The sequence below is a fragment of the Astatotilapia calliptera genome, chromosome 7 (assembly GCF_964374335.1).
Source record: "Astatotilapia calliptera chromosome 7, fAstCal68.1, whole genome shotgun sequence".
Taxonomy (NCBI): domain Eukaryota; kingdom Metazoa; phylum Chordata; class Actinopteri; order Cichliformes; family Cichlidae; genus Astatotilapia; species Astatotilapia calliptera.
The window spans coordinates 48,624,585-48,647,671 of record NC_137428.1 but is presented as its reverse complement, the minus strand read 5'-3'; the positions used below and the strand labels follow the sequence as shown (position 1 = coordinate 48,647,671).

General features: G+C 39.1%; 1 protein-coding gene across 13 annotated transcripts in view; it reads right to left on the bottom strand.

Moving 5' to 3' along the window:
* Window positions 1–23,087, bottom strand: part of ap3b2 (adaptor related protein complex 3 subunit beta 2) — a 55,301-nt gene that overhangs the window by 18,680 nt on the left and 13,534 nt on the right. For 9 of the 13 annotated variants that reach the window (XM_026175209.2, XM_026175208.2, XM_026175205.2 and 6 more), the window contains exons 2-17: window positions 21,192–21,267; window positions 19,930–20,004; window positions 19,545–19,640; window positions 18,354–18,514; window positions 17,155–17,221; window positions 16,563–16,745; window positions 12,976–13,173; window positions 9,923–10,020; window positions 8,329–8,383; window positions 8,145–8,216; window positions 7,985–8,047; window positions 7,745–7,877; window positions 6,641–6,750; window positions 6,260–6,436; window positions 3,879–4,065; window positions 2,232–2,362 (exon numbers count right to left, since the gene is read on the bottom strand). In XM_026175209.2, coding sequence (XP_026030994.2) covers window positions 2,232–2,362; window positions 3,879–4,065; window positions 6,260–6,436; window positions 6,641–6,750; window positions 7,745–7,877; window positions 7,985–8,047; window positions 8,145–8,216; window positions 8,329–8,383; window positions 9,923–10,020; window positions 12,976–13,173; window positions 16,563–16,745; window positions 17,155–17,221; window positions 18,354–18,514; window positions 19,545–19,640; window positions 19,930–20,004; window positions 21,192–21,267 — 1,882 coding nt within the window. The remainder of the gene's footprint in view (window positions 1–2,231; window positions 2,363–3,878; window positions 4,066–6,259; window positions 6,437–6,640; window positions 6,751–7,744; window positions 7,878–7,984; window positions 8,048–8,144; window positions 8,217–8,328; window positions 8,384–9,922; window positions 10,021–12,975; window positions 13,174–16,562; window positions 16,746–17,154; window positions 17,222–18,353; window positions 18,515–19,544; window positions 19,641–19,929; window positions 20,005–21,191; window positions 21,268–23,087) is intronic. The other 4 variants (XM_026175210.2, XM_026175207.2, XM_026175198.2 and 1 more) reach the window with 1 other exon arrangement.

Below are 23,087 nucleotides of genomic sequence, written 5' to 3'. Positions count from 1 at the left end.
TCTGTCTGTGGAGGACCGTATAGCAGAAGGAGAGTCTGTCAGAGAGGCTGAGGCTTCAGAAGATTCACTGACCCTCCCAACTTTAACAGCCACAACTTGAGTGGATGCAATGCGAGACTTTCAGAATAACCCAGAGAGGTTTTTCCAGCAGCTGAACTTCAGAGGACAGTACTGAGTGTTTTACAGCTCTGCTTGTTTTTGCTCTTTAACTACAAATGATGTATAATAATGATTTGAAAGGCACACTATAGCTTTTCGGTCTGATTTCTTCCCTCAGCACTCCCTATGTTCTGAAATTTGTGAAATTTAGCTTTGCTGCTGATTACAACTGCATTTTAGCCACGAGATATCAAGAGGGGAATTAAACGAGTCTGACTGGATATAAAAACACACACCTAACTGAACATAATCAGTATTAATAAGCTTAAATATACTCTTAAAACAAGGAAAACTGGCAGATCCCAGCTTTTGGAAGGCTGGCCACAAGTATTGTATGGAAAAAAACAACCTGTTGACTAATTTGCATGCATTTATATCTTCGTGTAACAGCTCATAAATCACTCTAGTAATCTACTGCTCATAACCTTTTTTTTGCTTTAGTGATTCCTTAATTTTTACACTTACAGAGTGCTAGTTTAGCCCACTGGTTGAGTGGGTGACGATATGCAATGCAGCAGAAACGCAGTGGTTTTAGTCCAATATCAAATAAAGGCAAAAATGGCCCCCCTGAAATTTTTTTCATTTTTTCTTCTTTTTTTTTTGTACATTTGCACATTGATAACTATATATAGATATTTACGAATTTGACAGGTTCAAGCAAAGGCAAGTGATGAGCCTGTTGCACCTGCTGCTCTCGCCCTGGCAAAGCTGTCATTTCAGCTGGTCGTGCACGGCTCCGTGTTTGTAACCTCGTGCAGGTGTCACGGCCGGTGCGACTCAGTTTGTGTATAAAAACACAGACGCTGAGAGATTCCCAGATCACTCAGAGGGAGAAAACTAGCCGAGCAGCAATGAAACTGTGAGAAATATGACGCAAACTGGAAAAGCAGAGAATTCTCCTTCAAAGTAAAAAATTGTGCCTTACTGCTGTGACCAGCACATTTCAAAAGACTCAGCTTTTACCTTGAAGGCAAACAGTCTCTGGTTCATGTTTCACTACCACCGTGCGAGTAAGTCCTCCACAGACTAAGCAAACATTCAGCAATCTGCACACGTATTTTTCCTTAGTCACAGCTGCATTACCACACGATAAAAAGCCATCCTGATGACAAAACAACAATTTTCTAAAAGTAAAGATCCACTTGGGAAAACACTGATGTGTTTAACCGGCTAAACTGTACAAACATCATGGTCAAGAACATGAAAGGCGCCTGTAGCACCACATTGAAATGTGCTTCACACTTAAAGAGACACGACATGGATTACTGCGTTGTGTGTTAAAAAGCAACATTATTGTTACGAAACACATGTCACAACAAAATCAAGCCTTGAGGTCACTACTGAAATTTAAAGTTTTGTCTCCTTTTCTTCTTTTTTTAGATGGAGTAGTGAAAACACTCAAGTCTTGATTTCACGTTAATTTAACTGATGAACCGATGGCACATGGAGTGAATGGGATGGAGAAGAAGAGGAGGCTTTGGAGATTTGGGCTGACAGACTTTTGTGTTTTAAGTATTGACTAAACATTAATACTACTGTCAGCATGCTGCTGTTAAAATCTGTTCTCTTCTCTATCGCATGTGCTATTGGCTCAAACAGCTGTCAGGAAACATCTGGATGGGGCGAGTGAGCTGCTGCTGAACAGAAGCGAGTGCAGCAGAGAGGATGAGGTGGAGCTTCATGCCACTGACTGTTTCTATAATGATTCGGGTGTTCTCAAATTAGGCACTTTCTGTCTAACATGTTCTCTCATTAATATGAAAATAATCCTCTTTTCTCCTTTGTGACTCATTCTCCTCCATGGATGGGGAAGTTGTTAAGCAGCATCCATTTTGAAGTAGATGGAGACCAAAAAGGATGAGCTGTTAATGCTAATGAGCTGTAAGCAAATGAAAGATGACCAGTGAAAGAGGAATCAATGTTATATTGGAGTTAGTGTCAGGCTCTGGTGACTCTGTCCAACCCCTCTGAGGCACTGCTCTGGGGAAGGAGCAACTCTCGCTCCCCTCCATTCTTTGGGGCCCCCAGAGGGCCCCTGTGTCTCTGTGTGTTACTGTTCCCACTGCACGCACAGACTCCTTCACCTCCACGTTGCGCACGGAGGGGTCAGGGGCAGCTTCAGGCCAGTCAGGCAACTCCTGGTAGCCCCCAGCCTTGGCATTCAACAGGTGGGAGAGTGAACCCAACTGGAAGTGGTCTCGATCTGCAAAAAGAAGGAAAAACAATGCAAGCACACACAGAGATCAGTGCAACAGAAAGAGCAGAGTCACTCTTATCATAACACAGAATCACAAAGTTCTGAGAAAGAACTTCAACAGCTTTGAATTTAGTTAAGCTCCACTTCAAAGTCATCTCCTTGTGCACCTCTGGACCCAAATCCTTTTTTGACTACATGCATGTGAACTCAAACTGAAGAAAACATTAACTTGTGTGGACCACTTCCATTTACAGCCCAGAGACCAAACAGGAGTTATTAGTGGAATTCAATTCAATTCAGTTTTACTTATATAACACCAAATCACAACAACAGTCACCTCAAGGCACTTTATACTGTACAAAATTCAGACGGAAACCTCAACAGCTGGATGACAACCCGTGAGCAAGCACAGGTGGGAAGGAAAAACTCCTTTTACAGGAAGATACCGCCGGCAGAACCAGGGACTGGTAGGGACGGCCATTTAGCCCGACAGGTTGAGGGAGAGGGGAGGGAGAAAGAACAAAGGACAAACAGCTAGAAGAGTGTCTAAGTGTTAACTGTGTCCTCCGTCCCAAAGTTGGAGGATCGCTGTTTCAAAGAAGAAGAGTGTGTATCACAGAGGGTACAAAGTGGCAAACAGGGAATTAAAGCAAGGGAGAGTTCTGGAAATACAGACACCCTGGAAGTGATCCAGAGGAGCACAAGGAGATGACCTCAAAGAGGAAATCGGGATGAACTTTTAAAATCTCAAATCTCAAGACTTTGCTCTGTAATATGAGGATGAGTGGATTCTCCTGTCTTTGTTATGATTACTGTCAGGCTGCTGCCAAGTCAAGATCAGAGAGCTGCAGGCAAAACCGCTGGATGTACTTTAGATGAATAAAAAGATGGACAGAATGTTCATGTGAAGAATAAAAATGCTCCCGGTGTAAGGACAGACTCAGTTACAAAAAAGATGCGTGAATGCTCTGGATGACCTTTGGCTTTTGTAAAACTGTATCCTCAAACAGCTCTTGGACACATGGAAAAAAATCCCTCGTTCATTATTTCCAAGCTGTTTTGTAGATTTAAAATTGGAAGAAATTGAGATAATAATCCCTGGAAGCTTAAATCACAATACTTGTGGAAAAAAAGGATCTTATTTGTGTTGATATCTGACTGAGTTATGACTCTGAGAAGGATACGTTATATCTGATGCGGAGCCGCTGCTGCAGCTGCATCTGCTGGCTGTGTAGACCAAAACAGCCCATAACTTCCTCTTTCTTTCACTTTAGCTGTTTTTGCCTCAGGTGTCTCAACGTACAGAGAGACACAGAGCAGCAGGAAATTATGGCTCAATTTTCTGTCAATTTTCTGTTTAATTGATTGTGACTGTCTCATGTTTGTTAAGGCGGTTCATGACTGATGGTAATTAAACGCTAATAACATTGCTCAAACTATTTCTGCCATTATAATTTTCAAACAGCCGCAATACAAGTTCACAAACTAGAAAACAAAACTTACTGTTGACTTGCTTCTGTACCTTTAAAAGGAGACTCAAGGACGGGTGCAGGTTTGAGGGCGAGGAACAGCTTTTTAGCATACTTGCTTAGGGCTCCACTCTTCTCGGTGGGCACGATGAGTTGGCGAATGAAGCGTGCCCGGTCGCGGATGTCGTAGTTCTGGTCGTATTTGGCCAAGTTGAGAACATACTGCGTCAGCAGTTTAGTCTGAGGGGTGAAGGGACACGAAAGGAAGGTGGAAGAACAGTAAAACAACACCTTATCTACTGCGTTACGTGCATGTGCAGTGTGGGAGTGTATGTAGCTGTGGATTTGTTTGAGAGGGTCTAAGAGGATAGGACTACTGCATTAGTCTTGAGCCACCTCTCGTGTCGTAATATTTTATTAGAACATAAAAAAAAGATGTGACTCACTGAAATGTGCAAACATACATGGGAATACTGTATAAGGCAAAAACAAGAAGCTCGAAAGTCAGTATTTGGTATCACTATTCAAGAACAGTTCTCCTTGTTTCTTGAAGGACATTCAAAGCCCTTCTATGGATGTTGGCTGACCTTTGGTGCAGTTTTCTGTCACGATGAGCTCACACTGCTTCAGAAGTGCTGAGGCCCAAGCTCTAGGAAGGCCAATCCATAATTGACAATTACGAGGACACACCTGTGTGTTTTCTTATCCAGGTATGATTTTACTGTACAGGAAATGTGTTTGGTGTCCTGCTAAAAAGGACCTAAGCCATTGCAGGTCAGACAATCAGATGGTACTGCATGGTGGATCAAAGTTGACAGTCTTTTTCTGCATTCGTAATTCCATCAGTTTTAAGAAGATCTCCATCACCACTGGCTGAAATGCAGCCCCATACCATGACAGAGCCTCCATGATGTTTTACAGGTACTTGAAAGCAGTCAGAAACGAGCGCTGGACTGAAAATAAGTGGAAAAGAAATACCTCCAGAAAGCCTGGAGAACTTTTGCTGAAGACCACTTCAAAAAACGACTCTTTAGAAACAGGAATTAGGTGTTCTCAAATGACTCAAGTCTGTTTGTTAAATGAATGAACACATTTTAAACACAGACAGACTTCCTGGTATGAAACTTTCACAAAGAAAAACCAAAGGCATGTAAATATCTGGATACACTGACATGTTTCTGGTTTCATGGATTCCTGTAAGACCTCATCACGTTAAAAGAAAAAAACATAATTGGTGATAGGAGATTGGTGAAGGTTTGCAACTAGTCTGCAACTAATTTATAAGAAGACAGAGTCCCTGATTGAAAGCTTACTTGAATGATAAAGCTCAACACTTTTTTTGGAAACCATTTGAAAATTGACTCTGAATGTGACATATTTGAGTTTTCTTTAACTTGGTCTGCATTGCAGAAAAAATCTAAGAGCACTTTTAATGAAGATATGCAGCGTAATGACTGTGTAAGAGCGTCACTGGCTTTATTTCTAGACTGCAAATTTACACAGTGCATAAGTGTAGGTGGCAACAATGTCCCAGGTGAGACTGGAGAAGGCAGGAAGAAGAGCGTGTGTGGACGCCATAGAGGTGTGTTTAGTGCGTTCTGTCACCTGACAGCAGCCTTGTTCACACAAACTAAATGAAAGCCAACATCATGCTCAGTCATTTATGCACAATACTGCAAGATCATTTTTAAAAACAACACGTTGGATATTGAATATAATCTCAAATGTTTCTTTTTTTGTGATGGTGATGATTTGAATCAGCAGACCTTGTTGATGTGTATTCACACTTATTATCAGGGAGAGGCAGCCAGACTATCACCATCCTGAATCCTCCCAGCTGCACCCTGCTGCTGTAAGCAATGAGCCTAATTTAATTAAAGATTAGATTTTGCCTTTACAACAGTGTCTTTGCTCACTAGCACAAATATCACTGCTGACTTGAATTTTCAAGACAAAGGGGATATTTGAGTAATTTATTCTGTGAAGTGAAATTAAATGTGTGAGTTGAAATGTTTTTATTCTGGATTAAATTCCTCTTCCTCTAAAATGTTCATACAAATGGGTCAGACTTTCCTTTCAGGTGTACCTTCTGCCACAAGTTTGTTTCTAATAAATTCAAACTTTTGGGGTTGAAACTGGTGTATTTATAACACCAAAACAAAACAACAGTCACCTTAAGGTGCTTTTATTGTAAGGTAAAGAATCTACAATAAGAGAGAAGACCCCAACAATCAGACGACCCCCTATCAGCAAGCACTTGGTGAAAGTGAGAAGGAAAAACTCCCTTTTAACAGGGAGAAACCTGAAGAAGAACCAGGCTCAGGGCAGGGCAGCCATTTGTTGTGTTGTTGTGACCAATTTGTGGGTGAGGGAAGGGAGACAGAACAAAAGGACAGCCATAAATACTAGTGACAGAAAAACATGCCATTCCCACCTGTTTGGAGTTGGTCAGATATAGCTTGGCTGCCAAATTGATGATCTGAAGCTTCACAATGTCCTCTTCATTAGTGAATGACTTGGCCATCTTCCTTAGAACATCTGGGGCGATCTTAGGTACATGCTCACAGTATTCTCCAATCAGCCACAGGATACTTGCCCGTGCCATTGGCACCTGAGAACACAGGTTGATAGCAAACTAACACTGCTACTACAGAGGGATATGACTGGCAGAAACAGGTTTACCGTCAATGTAAACGGTGGTTCAAGAGCCCGAGTCAATTAGTGAACACTTAGTTGACACCTGGTTTATAATAATAGATACTGAATGAGGCATTGAGGTAAGCTACCATCTGCAGGTCATGAAAGAGACTCTTACCTGAATGTTGTCGGTCAGTTTCGCCATGTGCTTTATGATGTCGCTGTGCTTCTCCGGCTGCATCTGCAGCAGCTTCTTGATAACAACCACTGACTCGGCAACCACCAACTCTGCACAAAAGAAAGAAGAGTCACTCGTTGAAATCAGAAATGAACAATAAATACATACTTTTAAACATCACTACTGCTCCGAGTCAATGTGTGGAAAGTATTCAGCATTCATTTACCAGTTCATTCACACTAGAAATTCACACTGTTCACTTCATTCTGTATATTTGTTCAACTGTCATGACATTAAGACATGACCAAGACAACCTGCTGAAGTTAAAAAACGAGCAATGCAGTGAGGAAGAAAGGTGATTTAAATGATTTTGAACGTGGTATGGGTCTTGATGCCAGACGTGCTGGTTTGAGTATCAGAAAGTGCTGATCCGCTGGGATTTTCCTGCATAACCAGTAACCTATAACCAAGTTACGCTGAATGCATAACACAGATGGGCTACAGCAGCTTCAGACCACAGCAGGTGACTGTACTGACACCCAAGAACAAGAAACTGAAGCTGTAATTCACACGGGATAAAACTGGACAATAGAAGAGTGGAAAAATGTTGCCTGGGCCGATGACTCTCCATTAATGAAACAACATTCAACAACAATCAGAGCATGAAAAATAACATGAAAGCACAGATTCAACCTGCCTTGTTCAGGATCCTGGTGGTAAAATGGTGTTGGGGGATATTTTCTCGACACATTTTAATCCCCTTAGTATCAACTGAGCACCATTTAAATGCCACATCCTACCTGATTATTGTTGCTGGCCATGTCTACCACTTTCATGACCACAGTGTACCCATCTCCTGATGGCTGCTTCCAGCAGGATAACATGCCATCACACACATCAAACAATCTCAAACTCATATCTAGAACATGAGAACGAGTTCACCGTACTCCACAGTCATCAGGTCTCGATCTATTTGATTAGATTTTTTGGAATGTATTTTTCTCTTTTTACTTTTAAGTCTTGTTTTTGATGTTATTTTGCCATCTGTTCATACAATATGTACAGTTTAAAGAGTGTCTTATACTAACAAATAAAAAGACTCACCATCTCGGTTGGAGAGCAGCTGCACAAGACCGTTCAGACATGTGTCCCTCACCTCGCTGATGTTGGTAGCACAGCGACCAATGGCTTGGATTGTTGCAGCCACAAAGTCTTTATCCATGCTTTTAATATATGTCTGCCAGAAAAAAGCAGCCACTCTGCATATTAATTCATACAGGAAGACAAAGTTGGTTGCTGACTGACTGCTCTTCCTAAAACATGACTTATATTTTTTAATTGTACCTGAAATTCTCTGAGGATGGTGGAAATGTTTGTCTCGTTGGCCAGATTGGTTAGAACCTCCAGCTGCAAATAACAATAATAAGAATCCATCATGTTCTCATATCTCCACAAACTGCTAAAAACTTCTGACCATCTTCAAAAAAAGAGAACAGAAAGCAACCTTTAGGACTTTGATCTGAGTTGGATCTGTTGAGCGGATGTAGAAACTCTTCAGATATGGTTCAAACATCCCCTGTGACACACAAAGACAGGAACAACCTCCGTGAAGCTTCGTTAGAATAAAAATACCATTTAAACACATAAATATAAAACAGAAGAAAACAGAAACACCAGCTTTAGCTCACCCGTCTCTTAATGGACATTGTTGCCACGTTCTGAAGAACAACATACTGGACTTCACTAAAAGAAGAAGACACAGAGTAAGTAGCGATCGAGGATTATTATCCTGATAACTGGTAATTATTTTGCTGTCAGAAGAAAACAAAATTTTTGTCTGAGACAGGCTAAGAAGCGAGGGACAAGGAGGAGCTTTCAGGAGGTCTCTAAAAAAAATGACAATATGCAATCCTGATTCTTTTTTATCATCATTTCAACATCCTCATGACTTTTCTGTCACTGATCATGACTGAAATCACACCATCACAGACGCAGGACGCATGCATCAAGTGCATCGGCCATTAAATTGTTCCCCTGTTGTTATTTAACCCACTTTAGTGCCTTATTTGGGACCTCTCTCCATCAATACATGGCACTTTAAACAAATGAATTGTATTCTTTACCTGCATCTCTCAGCTTTTAAGTGATTGATAGAGTTTTTAGATTTTACATGGACCTGCTCTGACTTGTTCTTCTTCCCTTGGTATGTCATTACAAAAAACAAAAACAAACAAAACTCTTCTGCAGCTGTATCAAGGAAATCATTAGTATTAAGAGAAGTATTAAATTTCACCACGATTCATAAAGATGTTATTCTCACTTATAATTGAAACTGCTTGCAGTGCTTAGCCGCCAGAGTGCTAACAGCTGAATTTCTAGCTTTAAGGCAGAACAAGTGGCATCTCTACGAGTTGTGTTTTCTGTTTATTTTAACTTTTTTTTTGTCCGATCTGTCAGAAAGAACATATTGTTATTGCTAGTAACAGCTTCAACATCTGGATTTCAAAATTAAAAATGTTGAGGGTAATGTGACCTAGCTTACTTTTTCAAGCAATAATTCTTAATCTTATGCAAAAACTAAAAGAATTCCAAGAGACGTTTCACAATTGGCCTCTACTTGAAACTTCTGGCACGTTTGTAGCTACCCCTGTACGCCACAAAACGTAGCAAGTACAAATGTTTTAAAAACATTCCTGTTAAACATCAGCGCATTATTATTTAAGGCAGTAAATGCATGTGGTTATTATGCGAGCCCGGACGCCACAGAGTCAATAGCAATAAGTCTAATGAAAGATAAGGTATGGTACAATGAATTTTGGACGACTCTCCCACAGAGAGATGCTGGTGTTTGGTCGCTGCTGATTGATGATCCCATTACAACACACCCTGAGCCACAGGACCACTTGTGCAATAAAAAGCTGACAGTGTGCAGGACTTACAGGCAACAGGCCACCGATGTGCGATCATCACTCCTCATGGTTTATGAGTTCATGCTTACTTCAGCTTCACTGGGCTCCCTGTTTAATTTTACTTTCTGCTTCTAGGCATCAGCGATCCATTTTATTACGCTCACTTGTTATTTTGTTGTCATACTGTTTTCCACTTTGCTGAGTTTTGTGGTTGTTAAATCTTTTTTCCCCTCCCATTTAGCTGTGTATTTTTTCGACATTTCAACTTGTTTCCTGTTACTTTCTCCAGAGGGGAGGGTGTTTTAATTTTGGAAAATGGCGATACAGTGATTTGAAAGCAATTTATTTTGAAATTATAGACTGTAAAGCTCACCTGTGGCTCCTCAGGAGACGGACCAGGGCCTTGGCAATCACACCAACCTCCGCTTTAGGGGCCAGATGGAAATACAGCTGAGCCACAGCCATCACCACCTGGATTGTGTAAAGAATGAGAAAACAGAAACTTTTAAGTCTCACACAGTGACATAACCTCCCAATGTAAAAAAAAGAAAGAGGTGTAATGGTGAGTGTTGGGCCATTAATGAGTTTTGTTCTCTATTGAAAATTCATTCATTTTCAGCAGTTAATTACCAAGGCATCACTACCTTATGCTTATGTTGCACTGGAGATGACGAATGTGTTTGGATTTATTCTGCTCATGTGTTAAATATACATGAACAAACTAAAGCAAATACAGATTTGCTCTCTATTTACTGCTCTAGCAGTAAAAAGTTCATTCAAGAGGCAGGAGTTTTAAGATGCTCAATATGCATTGGAAACAGTTCTTACAAAGCAGAATTAATTGTGTAGATCCAATGCAGCATGTTAAAAAAACCAAAAGCGCATATGCACTGGAATGCTGACTGGTTGAAAAGTGGGCCTGAATAGGAAATGGAGCAATATTGGAGTTCCCCATGAAGACGACAAAGTACAAAAAAGCTCAAAAAGCAGCATGAGAAGCACCAAGAGCAGTGGACAGCTTTAATTGTTTCACTTTATGACAAAGTTTCCTATGTTTTCACTCCTGTATGGTGACCCTGAGAGTTCAAATGCACGGAAACTTAAGAAAACACCAGCAAATAGAAAAATGCTGCGAAACCACAGAAAACACAACCAAAACTGAATAACAAACATTGGCTGTAGAAAAAACACAAAAAGGTTTTTGAATGTTTGTTATTACCCGTTTACTGTTAGCCTGTCACTTTCACAGCTGTTCCCAAAAAACACTCCTTATATGTTTTGTGAGGTTTTTTTGTGACATTTTGTGGCATTTGTTCTGTTTACATTGAGTTTTATTCTAATTGTGTCGCAGACATCATCATTTATTCCACATATTTTTAACAATGAGTCCTGTTGACTCGACAACATGTAGACAATGGCTGGATCACACAGGACCAACGCACAACCACGCTAGTCTTTTGAGAGAAAATAATGTTTGAGGCGTTCATAGGTGTGGTTGATTTCATGTGTAATTCACAAAACTTGCTCTGTTTTTAGTTAGTTTCATATCAAGCTCAAATGTTAATAGATTCTATAGTTCGGCATTAAATATCAGCTGTAAATTGCATGTCACAAACATTACTTTGCGGACCTGATTCTCCTCCTTATATTTCGTGGTTTGAGTTCTCTTACACATGCTGATAATCCTTTTTTTTTTTACACCCAAACCCAGTTCGTGTTGGTGCAATGCGTTAGTAAATCTGGCCCTAAACCCTTTACAGGATGCTTCCTCATCAGTCAGTCACTTCAGCCACCTCTAAACAAGAACTCTGAACAATGTTGGGAGAATCAGGTCAGAGTATTGTCCTTGTCCTTTCTTATATGTAGCACACAGCAGGAGACAACTGGAAATGTTCTATTTGTTTCAAGAAAGGGTAGACACATGGGTAGACACCTGAATCTCAGTTGATATTCATGAAAGAAGTTTGAATTGACACAGACCATTTCTGATTGTTTACTGGTAAATTTATGGGCTGTAAAGAGATGCAGAGCTGAAAAAAATGATAGTCTGTAGGTTTGTCACCATGAGACTAAGCTTCAATGCTGGAAACTTTAAAGTAAAAAAGACCAGGTTGTTGGTCTGCATCAAAGTCAGAGCAGTCAGACTGGAACCAATGACACTTATTCATACCTTCATCACCTCTACACTGGACTACTGTAATTCTCTCTATTTGGGTCTTCAACACTCGTCTCTCCATCGCTTGCACTTAGTCCGCTTGCTGCTGCGCGTCTTTTAACAGGTGTTAGACTGTATGAACACATCACTCCAGTTTTAGCAAATTTACACTGACTCCCTGTAAAATATTGTATTAATTTTAAGATTCTTTTACATACTTTTAAATAATATGGCGCCTAGTTATTTAAATGAATTCCTCAACATGTATGACCCCAAAGGAGCACTGAGATCATCTAGTCAGATGCTTTTAGCACAACCAAGGTCTCGATTGAAACATAGAGGAGATCGGGCCTTCGCAGTAGCAGCACCCAGACTCTGCAATAATCTGCCGGAGGAGACTCGTACTTCAGAGTCTATTCAGTCTTTTAAATCGCATCTTAAAACTCACTTTTTTACTTTGGCTTTTAATTCAAGTTCAGTATGAGTACCATCAGGCCTGTTTTATGTTTTTATTGTTAATTCACTGCCTTCTTATTTATCTATATTTGTTTCTCTATTTTTTTTTTCTTGTTTTTAACCAATTGTGAAGCACTTTGGTCAACTCTGTTGTTTTTGAATGTGCTATACAAAGACATTTTGAATTGAACTGAATTTGAATTGACTGTAGAAAACTTTATATACAGTCATTGGTTGGAACTGATACCTGCAAATATGCAACTGTCATCACTGGAAAAGGAAACTATTTGGTTTTCCATTTCATTGGTTTGATGCAAAGCAGGTAACCACATAAAGAGCAATTACAGCTCCATGATTGACTTTTCCACTTCATGCAAGATAAGCGAACACTTGTTGGCTCAGGAATGGGAAAAGTGTTTCATATTTTATTTCACCACAAGAAACCAGCTCGCCTACAGCAATACAAAGGTTGGATAATGTGTGTGACGGCAGAATTTCACAATATCTAACATGGGTCAAAACAGGCTACTCAAGGTGACCACAGCAGCACTAATGCATTGTGATGCTTTATTAATTTCCTTGGGGAAATTGCCCTCATTTTTGAGCAAGAGGTCAGCTCAGATTAAATGCTGTACACAAGGACACTTACCATTAAAATGCTTAAGTGTCAGAGGCTTTATAAGTTGAATGAAGACCTCATCTACTCATTAAGAAATGATTTTAGAGGGCACAGCCACTTTCCATGGTAGTGAGTCAATAGACTGAGTTTTACTGCAGGAATGTGTGTGTATAATTCAAAAGAGCAGAGGTCTCACAGCTGCGTTGCGGCTCTGCAGGAGCGGTTTGGTATTCCTTAGTAGCAGTCGGTGGTCTGGATCCATCACATATGGCTTCCTCTTAGCCATGGCAGCAGCCTCGGCCTTCTTCTCCTTCTCCTCTTCGTCTTCATCCTCCTCTTCATCTGAGCCGTAGAAGGTCTTATCGCCGCTGCCTCCCTCCTCCAGCAGGGACTCCTGCAGAGAAAGTGATTCTTGAGGAGTGCTTTCAAGTTATAATAAAATTTTCACTGCAAGATGCAAGTAGATGTATACTTAAGAGTTCTGCTGTCTCATCCTTCCCAATTCAAGTGTTTAATCCTAACTTCTATGGCCACTGTAGGACTAATGTGTCAGTTAAGAGAGATAAAAAGCATTAAATTTACACCCCTTAATGGCTGTGGCCAGCCGGCATGATCTGATATTGTTTGGATCACATCTTCATCTGCCCCAGAGTTTTCGTGTATCTCTAGAAGGCTGTCAGCCCACGCTTTACCTTAGCTGTCAATGCTGTGTGAGAGGTGTCTGCATCTATTTAATCTGGAAAAGGCTATATAACTTTGTGAAAGGAGTTTAAGGTCAATAAGTCAGAGAAGCTCCCGTCTGACCGATGACAGTGATACTGGGTTGAATTGTTAAGGATACTTGAACTTTTCTGTGTGAAAGACTGCTGTTTTTGCTACTGTTAACCTGTTAGCCTCTGTTAGATACTGTTAGCTGCTGTTATCCGGTGTTAGTAAAACTGTTGTTGTAGTGGACACAATTTTTGGGACCCTGATGCTTTAGGGAATAAACTCATACAATGTGAGAATGTAATCAAACTGTTTATCAGATGTATATTGAGCTTCAAATGTATCAGTCTGATTTTTATGATACTCAAGCTTATCATTAGCTACCATTATGTTAGCTTAAAACTAGCTGCTGTTGCTCTTTAGCTGGCTCTTTTCGTCTGTTGACTGCTTATGTTATACTTGAGCCCTCAGTTCATCATCTGTATGCTTTTAGCTCCTCCTCTCTTTATCCTCCATTTAAGCCAACTTTCTGCTGATTGGCTGCCCCTTGCAAAAACATGGTTTGCTCTCATCGATATCACAACGAGGCAAGAGCAGAGAATGTGTCTGAAACTGAGCTCAAAGAGCAGTCTGGGGTTTTGGCTCACATGGATTACTTGGACCTTACATGAAACTTCAGCCATGTTTAACCTTCGAGCGACCAAATGTCTTCTTGTTAGAATGGTTTCATTAAATACTTTTATTTTTATATCTTCTTCTTAAGTGAGTTTGTACTGAACCTACGCTGTTTCCTTTATATATGAGACATATTTCAAGATATTCTAATGACACCCAATTTGGTTTTTAATGTTTTTTATGTTAGGACTTAGAAAATGTAAATGATATAAGACAAATTATATTATTTAGACATACCTTGCATGTTATCTCTTGCAAAACAAACCATCTGCATTTCAATAACACTTTAAATCTTGAGTTCCGTTTGAGTGAATTATATATGCAATATGCAAATATACAGTAGAAAAACTACACTGATCAACAACAAGTCATGGTCGGGGTGTTTTTTTCCCTACTTTATTGTCTCCATTTAAACCTAAATCTAAACAATTCAATGCCAATAAAAATTTTATAGCTGCAGATATAATTATACAGCTGGTTTGGTAGTCCACGATCTCATCGCTGCACTTTGCAGATGATGTGGTCTTTCTGGCCTCATAAAGAACTGATCTCAGTTCAATTTATTTATATAATGTCTATTGCCGCACGGTGCTTTATATTATAAGGTTTTAATAGAGAGCAACCCCCACAAGATAATTCTTCACGAGCAAACAACTCCCTTTAACAATAAGAAACCTCTGCCAGACCCAAACTCAGGGAGGAGCAGCCACCAGGTTTGTGTGACATACATATCAGTCTTGTTCACAAGTCGGGAACAAAGCTTAGCAATAGAGTGTGGAGCCCTAGTCTCTATCATTCAGGAGACTAGAGGACTCAGACTAGAGGGACTAGTCCTCTACACTGAAAGGAGCCAGTTGAGGTGTTTTGGACATATCCTACTGTGAGGAGGCCCACGATATGCTGGACAGATTATATCTCTTGGCTTTGGCTTTAGTAATGCTTCAGTGTCCTCTCAGAAGAGCTGGAGGAGGTGGCCGGGAAAAGGAAGGTCTGGATGTCTATGCTTAGACTGCTCCTGCTGCGACCCAGAAAAACAGCAGAAAATTGGATGGATGGATAATAGGTCCTTTTTAAATCGTCTATGAAAGTCATGAAATGGAGAAAAAGGAGCGCAGTGTGGAAAAATGTCCTTATTGTAAAATGGCTGCAGCACATTTATGGGTAATTACTACAATAGCAATGTTGTGGAAAAAAATTGTTCCATTTGGGCCTAGTCACTTTTGACAAAAATAAGTCAACAGGTGTGTTTATAAAAACTGATAAATATACTGAAATCAGGTGGCAGTGAGAGAGGAAAAGAAATGACAGGATGATTGTACCACTGCACAGTCACAGTAGTAGCTAATGTACCTATACACCTCTGCTGCACCGTAGTCACCCAATATGTGATTCATATGCAAATTAGAAAGTAGTGACAAAACATAATGGCTAAACTTATTTCTAGGGTTGTAAGTTTGCGTGGAGCGTTGTAACAGGCAGTGATGAAGCCGGTGATATTTTGTTTATATTATATGGTAAAAAAAAAAAAAAAATTGTTTATATTATGTACTAAAATTCATCGATACAAGTAGAGTCTGCATGTTAGGTGTTACTGCTCCTCAGTATAAATTCACGTTTCTGTAACACACAAATTAGTAATGAAAGTATTCGATGAGACTCTAACCTATGAATCTCTTATTTTACCTGTTCAAGTGTGAACATCTGCTGCTTCTGTGTTTCTTACTTCACTCTCAGTTAAATAAAAACTGAAGACTGTCAGACTGAGGAATTGGTTAACCCAAGTGCAAGCAGAAAACTTGATGTATTTACAGAGAGTGAAAAAAGGCCACAAAAGGCTGTACAACAATGAAAAGAAAATGAACATCTCAAAATGGTCAATAAGATTAAATCCCCTAAACTGAGAGCGTCAACGACAGAACGCATGGCAATCTGACAAAGACAGACTAAACATACACTAAGAGGAAAGGATAATAAGGATTAGATGAATCAGACTTTTTAAATTCTCGACCGTGATCTCATGAACTCTTCCAATGAAGTCAAGTCAACGTGATTAGGAAAAGGAGGTAGAAGATTGGAAAGAGCAAAGTTGGAAATTGGAAATTTTTTGGACTGCTCTTCAGTTACTCACCTGCACCTTCAGAATAAATTTGCACAAGGAAGCGAGCTTAGGTTAGGTAAGGAACACTTGAACCAAGTAGGGTGGGAACAGATCGAAAGCGGGAAGTCACAACATAGAAAACCACATTCAAAAAGTGAAAGACGGACAAGGAAAAAACTCACATAGAACCGAGAATAACCAAGGATAATAAGAACAGTTTCACATTAGTCTATATGTTACTCATCAAAAATGTAACAGCTGTTGGCCTGCTTGCTTTCTCGTGCTGTGTGTTGCTTACTTACATTGATGTTTGGGTTGAGAAACTGCGTTCTGGCGTAGCGGGTTAGCATGTTGATGATGACGACCTGCCCCCACTCCTCAACATCAATCAAGAGATTACACAGCTTCCTGTAGTTCTTGTGGATTAGATCAATGCGCTCCGGACACACCTCTTCAAAAGCCATCACAACGCTTCCTGCCACCAACTGCAGTGCATTTCAGACCACACACATTAAGATAAAGTTCATGAATCTTCCTTTAGGAGGTTACAAGTTAGCCCTGTGGATTTTAACAATATCCATGCATTGTACAATTAAATCTTCAACGGTACAAAAAACCTGTAACTACTGACTGACTTCTGCAGTCTGTTTCTGGTTTTGTTGCATTTCCCAGAGAAAGAGCTAATGCAAAAACTGCAAGGTGAAAAAGGAGACTGGTTAAACAAATGATAAGCCTTGAAACAACCGGGGCATTAAACGCAATCTGGTGCTGTGCACAGCAGCTGGTCCCTGATATTTTGTGCACTGTGTGGTTTGCAAAATTGTATTTATCTTTGCTGGAAATAAAATCTGGAGAAAACACTGAATCAACAAAGAGAAGAGAGGAAAAACACACCGTGGTTTTGTCAGCGAGGAGTTTCTCTATGACTTCAATCAGCTGGTCTTTTTGTTCAGGATCCAAACTGAGAGGAGAGAAGAATAAATCAGTAAAAATGCATGAAAAATTGTTCCAGGAACTGTAAGTAATCATCCTCAAGGGTATAAAGAAAATGGATTTTACTGCTAGAGCAGCAATGGGTTCTCAGGAGTCTATTTTTTACTGCTAAAGTTTTACAGTTGCAGCAAGTCATATGAACATTTGATCTAGCAGGCCTAGTAGTTCTCAGACTGGGAATCAAGGCTCCCACAAAGAAAAAACAACAAAGAATTCATAAAAACTGTGTTTTTCTCTATCAAATTTATATATTTCCTACTGTGTTAAAGTTTGTAAAAAAAGAGAAATGGTCATATGAAAAATAAAGTTTCAATAGGACTGTACGCAGTCCTGTAAAAAAAACTAAGCACACTCTTACTGCTTCCACTGGAATTAAGAGGGTAAGTAGCAGACAGGTGCGGCTAATCAAATGCACTTGATGAATTATGACCACCTCCATAAAAGCAGACAAGTTGTTAGTTTGCTGGTCTGGAGAATTCAGATGTATGTTAACACAATATTGAAATCCACCCCAGAAAATTTGTTCTCTTTTGTATGAATGTCTGTTTGGGCTCCTAAAAAACAAGATGCTACATCTCAAAGGGTTTATCCTGATACAATAAAGCCGTGCAATGCTCAGAGAAGTTGCTAAAATCCCAAGACTACACCGGAACTGTTAGGCATGCTGGTGAAGAGGTGATGATTTGGGTTTGTTTTGCAGCCACCAGACTTGCAGCACTTTCCAGTTGACCATTTACTTCTCTGTATATCAACGTATTTTATAGTCAGTTATGAGGCCATCTGACTAACAGCAAACTCTTGTCCCAAATTGGACCATGAACTTGGAAAATGAGCCCAAATACACCAGAAAATCAGAATGAGTGACAAAGATAAGAATCAAGGTGTTGCAATGACCCAGTAAAGTCCAGATCTCAACCCAGTTCAAATTTAGTGGTGAGACCTTAGGAGAGCTGTGGATAAATAACCAAAACTTTATAATGACTGTGAGAAAAAAATATGATCATTAGTCGTTATAATAACTGATACAGTAAGAGCTAGCAACTCAATAAATCATGCTAACTTTGTTTTATAAACCTAAAACTGTCCTTTTGGGTTCGTACCTGTATAGTTTAGGGATTGCATGTGCTGCGGTCTTCCTGACATACGGAGACATATCCGAAGCAGCTTCTTTGATGGCCAACATCATTATTGGAACGATGATTGTTACTCTTATGCTGGAGAGGACTCGCAGGGCGCTGGCTCTGATCAGCTGGTTCGGATCCTGGAGAAGTACAAAGTGGTGGAAAAATACACTTTTAGAGGTGGTGAAATGTTGCATTTTGTTCATCGCAAAATAGTAATAAAATCTAAAGGAGCAATCTGTAGTTATGCTAGCAGCTCTGTGGTGCTGTTCCCGGGGCTAGTAGTTCCTGCAGTTTTATGCTAAACTCAGGATGCTAACATGATCACAATGAATAATATAAAGGTCAGTCAGTAATGAAATACAACACTGTTAAGTAAAGTAGCTTACCACTTTTAGGAAATTAGCACTAAAACACAGCACTGCCATCGCTGGTTCTAATATAAAATGTTTTTTAAATTTTATTTATTTGGTCGTGATTTCAGGCCAATTTATCCAGTAATTCCAGATATTTAAATCAATTCATTTTCATTTCATTTATATAGCGCAAAATCACTACAACAGTTGCCTCAAGGCACTTTATTTTGTAAGGTAAAAACCCTACAATAATACAAGGAAAACAGAAAGCCCCAACAATCATATGACCACTATGAGAAAGCGCTTTGGTGACAGTGGGAAGGAAAAACTCCCCTTTAAGAGGAAGAAACTGCACAAAGAATCAGGCTCAGTGAGGGGCGACCATCTGCTGTGGCCAGTTGGGGGTAAGTGGATGAAGACAGCAGAGAGACATGGTGTGAAAGAGAACAATTAAATTAGTGCTGTCAGCGTTAAACTCGTTAAAATGACGTTAACGCCATAACCGCATTAAATCTCCGTTAGTGAGTTAGCGCGGATCGCCTCGTGCATGGGGCTGTATGGTGCTAACGCGTTAACGAACTAACCGCGCTAACGCGTTAATTTAAGCAATCAATTCAGTTTCATTTAAGCTTTTTTTGTCCAAATGTTGTAAACAAGTTAGGCTTTTAGAGCCATTCACTCATAGTTAACGAGGACTATCGTGCAAGCTAGGTGAATTGCAGCTAATTTTTGTATAATATGAAGACGAGGCTTTAGAAAAATGGTTTATATTATCTCAAATCTAAAAAATTGTCACATATATAAACTGCTGTACCTTCAGACCTCGCTGAAACGTGGAAATTGAAAGCAGAGCAAGATCCTGCTGCTCCTCAGCGTAACGCACCAAGTAAACATAGACCAGCTTCTTCACCTGGAAAGACGAACAGTAAGAGGGAAAGAAGAAACAAATGTAATCGTTTAAATTTTAACAATTTCATCCAACCTATGTGTATTAGCTTAATTATTTTCACTGAGATGAGTCCAGTAAGGCACAGTTATTAAAACATGCAAAAGTGGAGAAGGAAATTGCAATTTTGTTTATATGAGATAAAACTGCACTCCACGGAGGTTTGGAAAATGTGATAAGATAATAGGAAGGAAAATGAAGAGTGCAGAGCCTGTAGCACATGAAGCAACATGAGACTAGGTTCATTACCAACCTCTATGTTTTTACAAGCCACGTTTTTCACCACAGCGGGGAAGAGATCTGATGCATTTTTACCTCGGGCAATCATCTGCAGAGAAAAGACGCATCCAAAAAGCATAACAAAGATTTCACAAGATGGCATTTTTCAAGCATTTCAATTGTTGGCAAGAAAAAATACATTTTTTATGTTTTATTTTATCTTTTGATGCTTTTTTTTGTGCTCTTGGCCCGGCAGGAATGATGAATGAAAAGATGGGTGTGGAGCCTCAGAAGTAGAAATCTGACAGAGTATGAATATTTAACAGCTGACTGCACAGTTTGCATCTCTTATCACAGTAGTTAAATCATTGGAGGCAGCCTTTGTCTTATGGCTCAGGGCACAGTTTTATAAAATGACTGCATTTTGACAATAATACCATGAGATTAATCGCCAGTTTTGGTATAGAGAGCATGCTTCTGGCCTTTTCTTAGTCTCAGAATAAGTAAAACATTATGCATTGTATGTTTTGCATTTAAAGGTTTGACCTTGTGCACCTGTGTACCCGCTGATCAGTGAAATCTCAAGGGGGGGAAATCTGCCCCTTTCTGCAATGTTAATGTTCCAGCTAGCCACTTACTTTAGTTAAAAAATAAAATAAAGATTTCCAGGTTTTTATGTGAATCTACACCCACTGGCCACTTCATTAGGCCAATGAGTTAACTATTCATCAGCTCGTTACAGCATCAGTGACATCATCAGACAAGATCAGTTAAATAATAACTAAAGTAATTTTTTAAAAATTATGGTCATTATTAGAGACAGAAAGGAGGATTATGGGTATGCTCACTGGCTAATCAGATGTCAGCTGTGTGCCTTGGTTTCACAGTTAACACTACCTGTTGCTAATCATCAAGATGGAGACTGCAAAGACACTCAGCTCAGCTCAAGGCTTCAAAATTGAAGTAATGACAGACATGGTGGCTATGAGGATCTTTTGTTTATCGTCCACAGTAAACGTGACTTATTTTTGTATATATTTATTTTGTTTTGTATATATCCCTGTTGACTGTACGTTTTTATTCCTGTTGTCTACTATTTATATTGTATTGCGGCAAAGTTGGTGTGGAGCACCCACAATTTCATTGTACATATACATTCTATTCTGTTCTCTGTTCTGAAATAGTGTTATACAACAGTATTATCCATGACATTTTTTAAAGCATGATAATAAACTTCATGGCTCACTCTTGATGTGATCCTAATTTCCCCATTGTGTCCATCTGATTTATACTCACAGCTACAATCCGCTTCATTGCCTCCAGCTTCAGGGAGTCTTTGTTGCTGTCCAGCATCTCTTTCAAGTCGTCATGTCTGTGGGAAGAAAACATTATAAAAATATATTTCACAGCATGGAAACCACCAAACACCCAGAATGCAACAAGAAGTACTGATATGTTTTACTTTTAAAGCTCAAAATTGATCAAAGACTACAGCTGTGACCCCAAAATTATTCTCTTTGAAGTAGGAAAGCCTCACAAAATAAAGAAACATTTGAACATAAAATACCTGGATAATTGGAACGTGGCATAATCGCTAAAACAAAATGACTTCTCAAACACAGACTGTTGATAAATGGGTAGAAACGAGTGTTAGAAATATTTTGGATGCAGCGAAGTAGAACAATACATAAAATAGAATACATTAGGTCTGTCAGTATCATATACAGTTGTTTATTATTTAAATAAACAGTCTAGTGATTTTATTAGCCAAATGATGGGCCAGTGATCTGTGAATCAGCAGCTTGTTTGATAAATGATATTATTTCTTCAGCATTTTCTAATTGCAGATCGTCATATGCAAGGGTTTATCGCTGTTCTTTGGTTTTTGATTTTGATGTTGCAGTTTAAAGAACATATGATTACCACGCTAAATCAACAAAACGATGACCAAATCAAGTAAAATATTTTGTTATCACTTGCAGAGTTGAAAAGTATTACTAATTCAAAACAATTATAATTTATCATATTTGTACTTGACCAAAAAATATAAACATAAGATTGTAAAGCAATTGTCATCTTCTCCAGTTGACTCTATATAAACTTTAATGATGATTCTTGCTATTAAACCACAAGATTTTAAACCATAGCAGAGAATGTCTACTAGCTTTTTCCTATTAACTTGTTCTTTGGGTATAAAAGCTTTTGCTGTTTTATTTTATTCAAGCGCAGTTGTACTTTGGCTAATGTTCATTTTCCACTTCAGGTTTTTAGATTACTAAACAGAAACCAAATAAAGATTTGAGGTGTTCGGATTTAGCTTGTAAAGCTAGTTTTCGATTTAGTTTTTACTACTTTTATTACTTTTGATATCAGTTTTTTACGGAGGAGGAAAAAAAAGTGGGCATGTCTTTTTTTTTTTGTTTCCAGAATTTTGAGATTAAAGTCAGAATTCTGACTTAAAGTATATTTATTGTTTTATTGTATATTATTTTCTAACAGCTGTGCTTTGTATCTGCATACAGACTACTGTATAACAGTGCTTTGTTCTCCAGCTTTGCTCATCCATCATTACTGTCAGAAACAACAGAGCGGTCAGCTCACACAGCAGTCTGAGTAGATCTAAGCATCTCCACCCAGCTGCAAAACAAACACAAATAAACGGCAGTGACAGTTTCTACCAAACCTGCCTGTAGGAGAACCTGCAAACACTGGTTTCAGTAAGACAACACAACAATACAGACAGGAACAACTGCTGCAGCTGTCAAGATAAACACACCAGGCTAATTGAATTCTGAAATACTGATGGATGGCATTTTCATGCAACCTTAGCATTCATTCGGCTGCTTCCCCATAAATAAGATACAAAAAGACTTCACGTATTTTCATTCCACAAATACAGAAATGCATGACAACTTTGAGGAGTTGTCTATATAATACCCTCAATCATAACCACTTTAAATCAACTTGTAAGTCTTATTTTCTTTTAATAGTAACAGTGTACATATATATAAATTTGGCAGTGTTATGTGGGTATTATTCAATTTCTGCCCTTCAGCCAGCTGTTTAATTACCCACAATAACAATATGATTCAATAAAAGCAGCTTCTGAAATGTTTTCACATCTAATTATGGAAACAGTTGCACTCATACAGTAAGTTTCTTTAAATCTGACATTACTTAGCACAAAAGGAA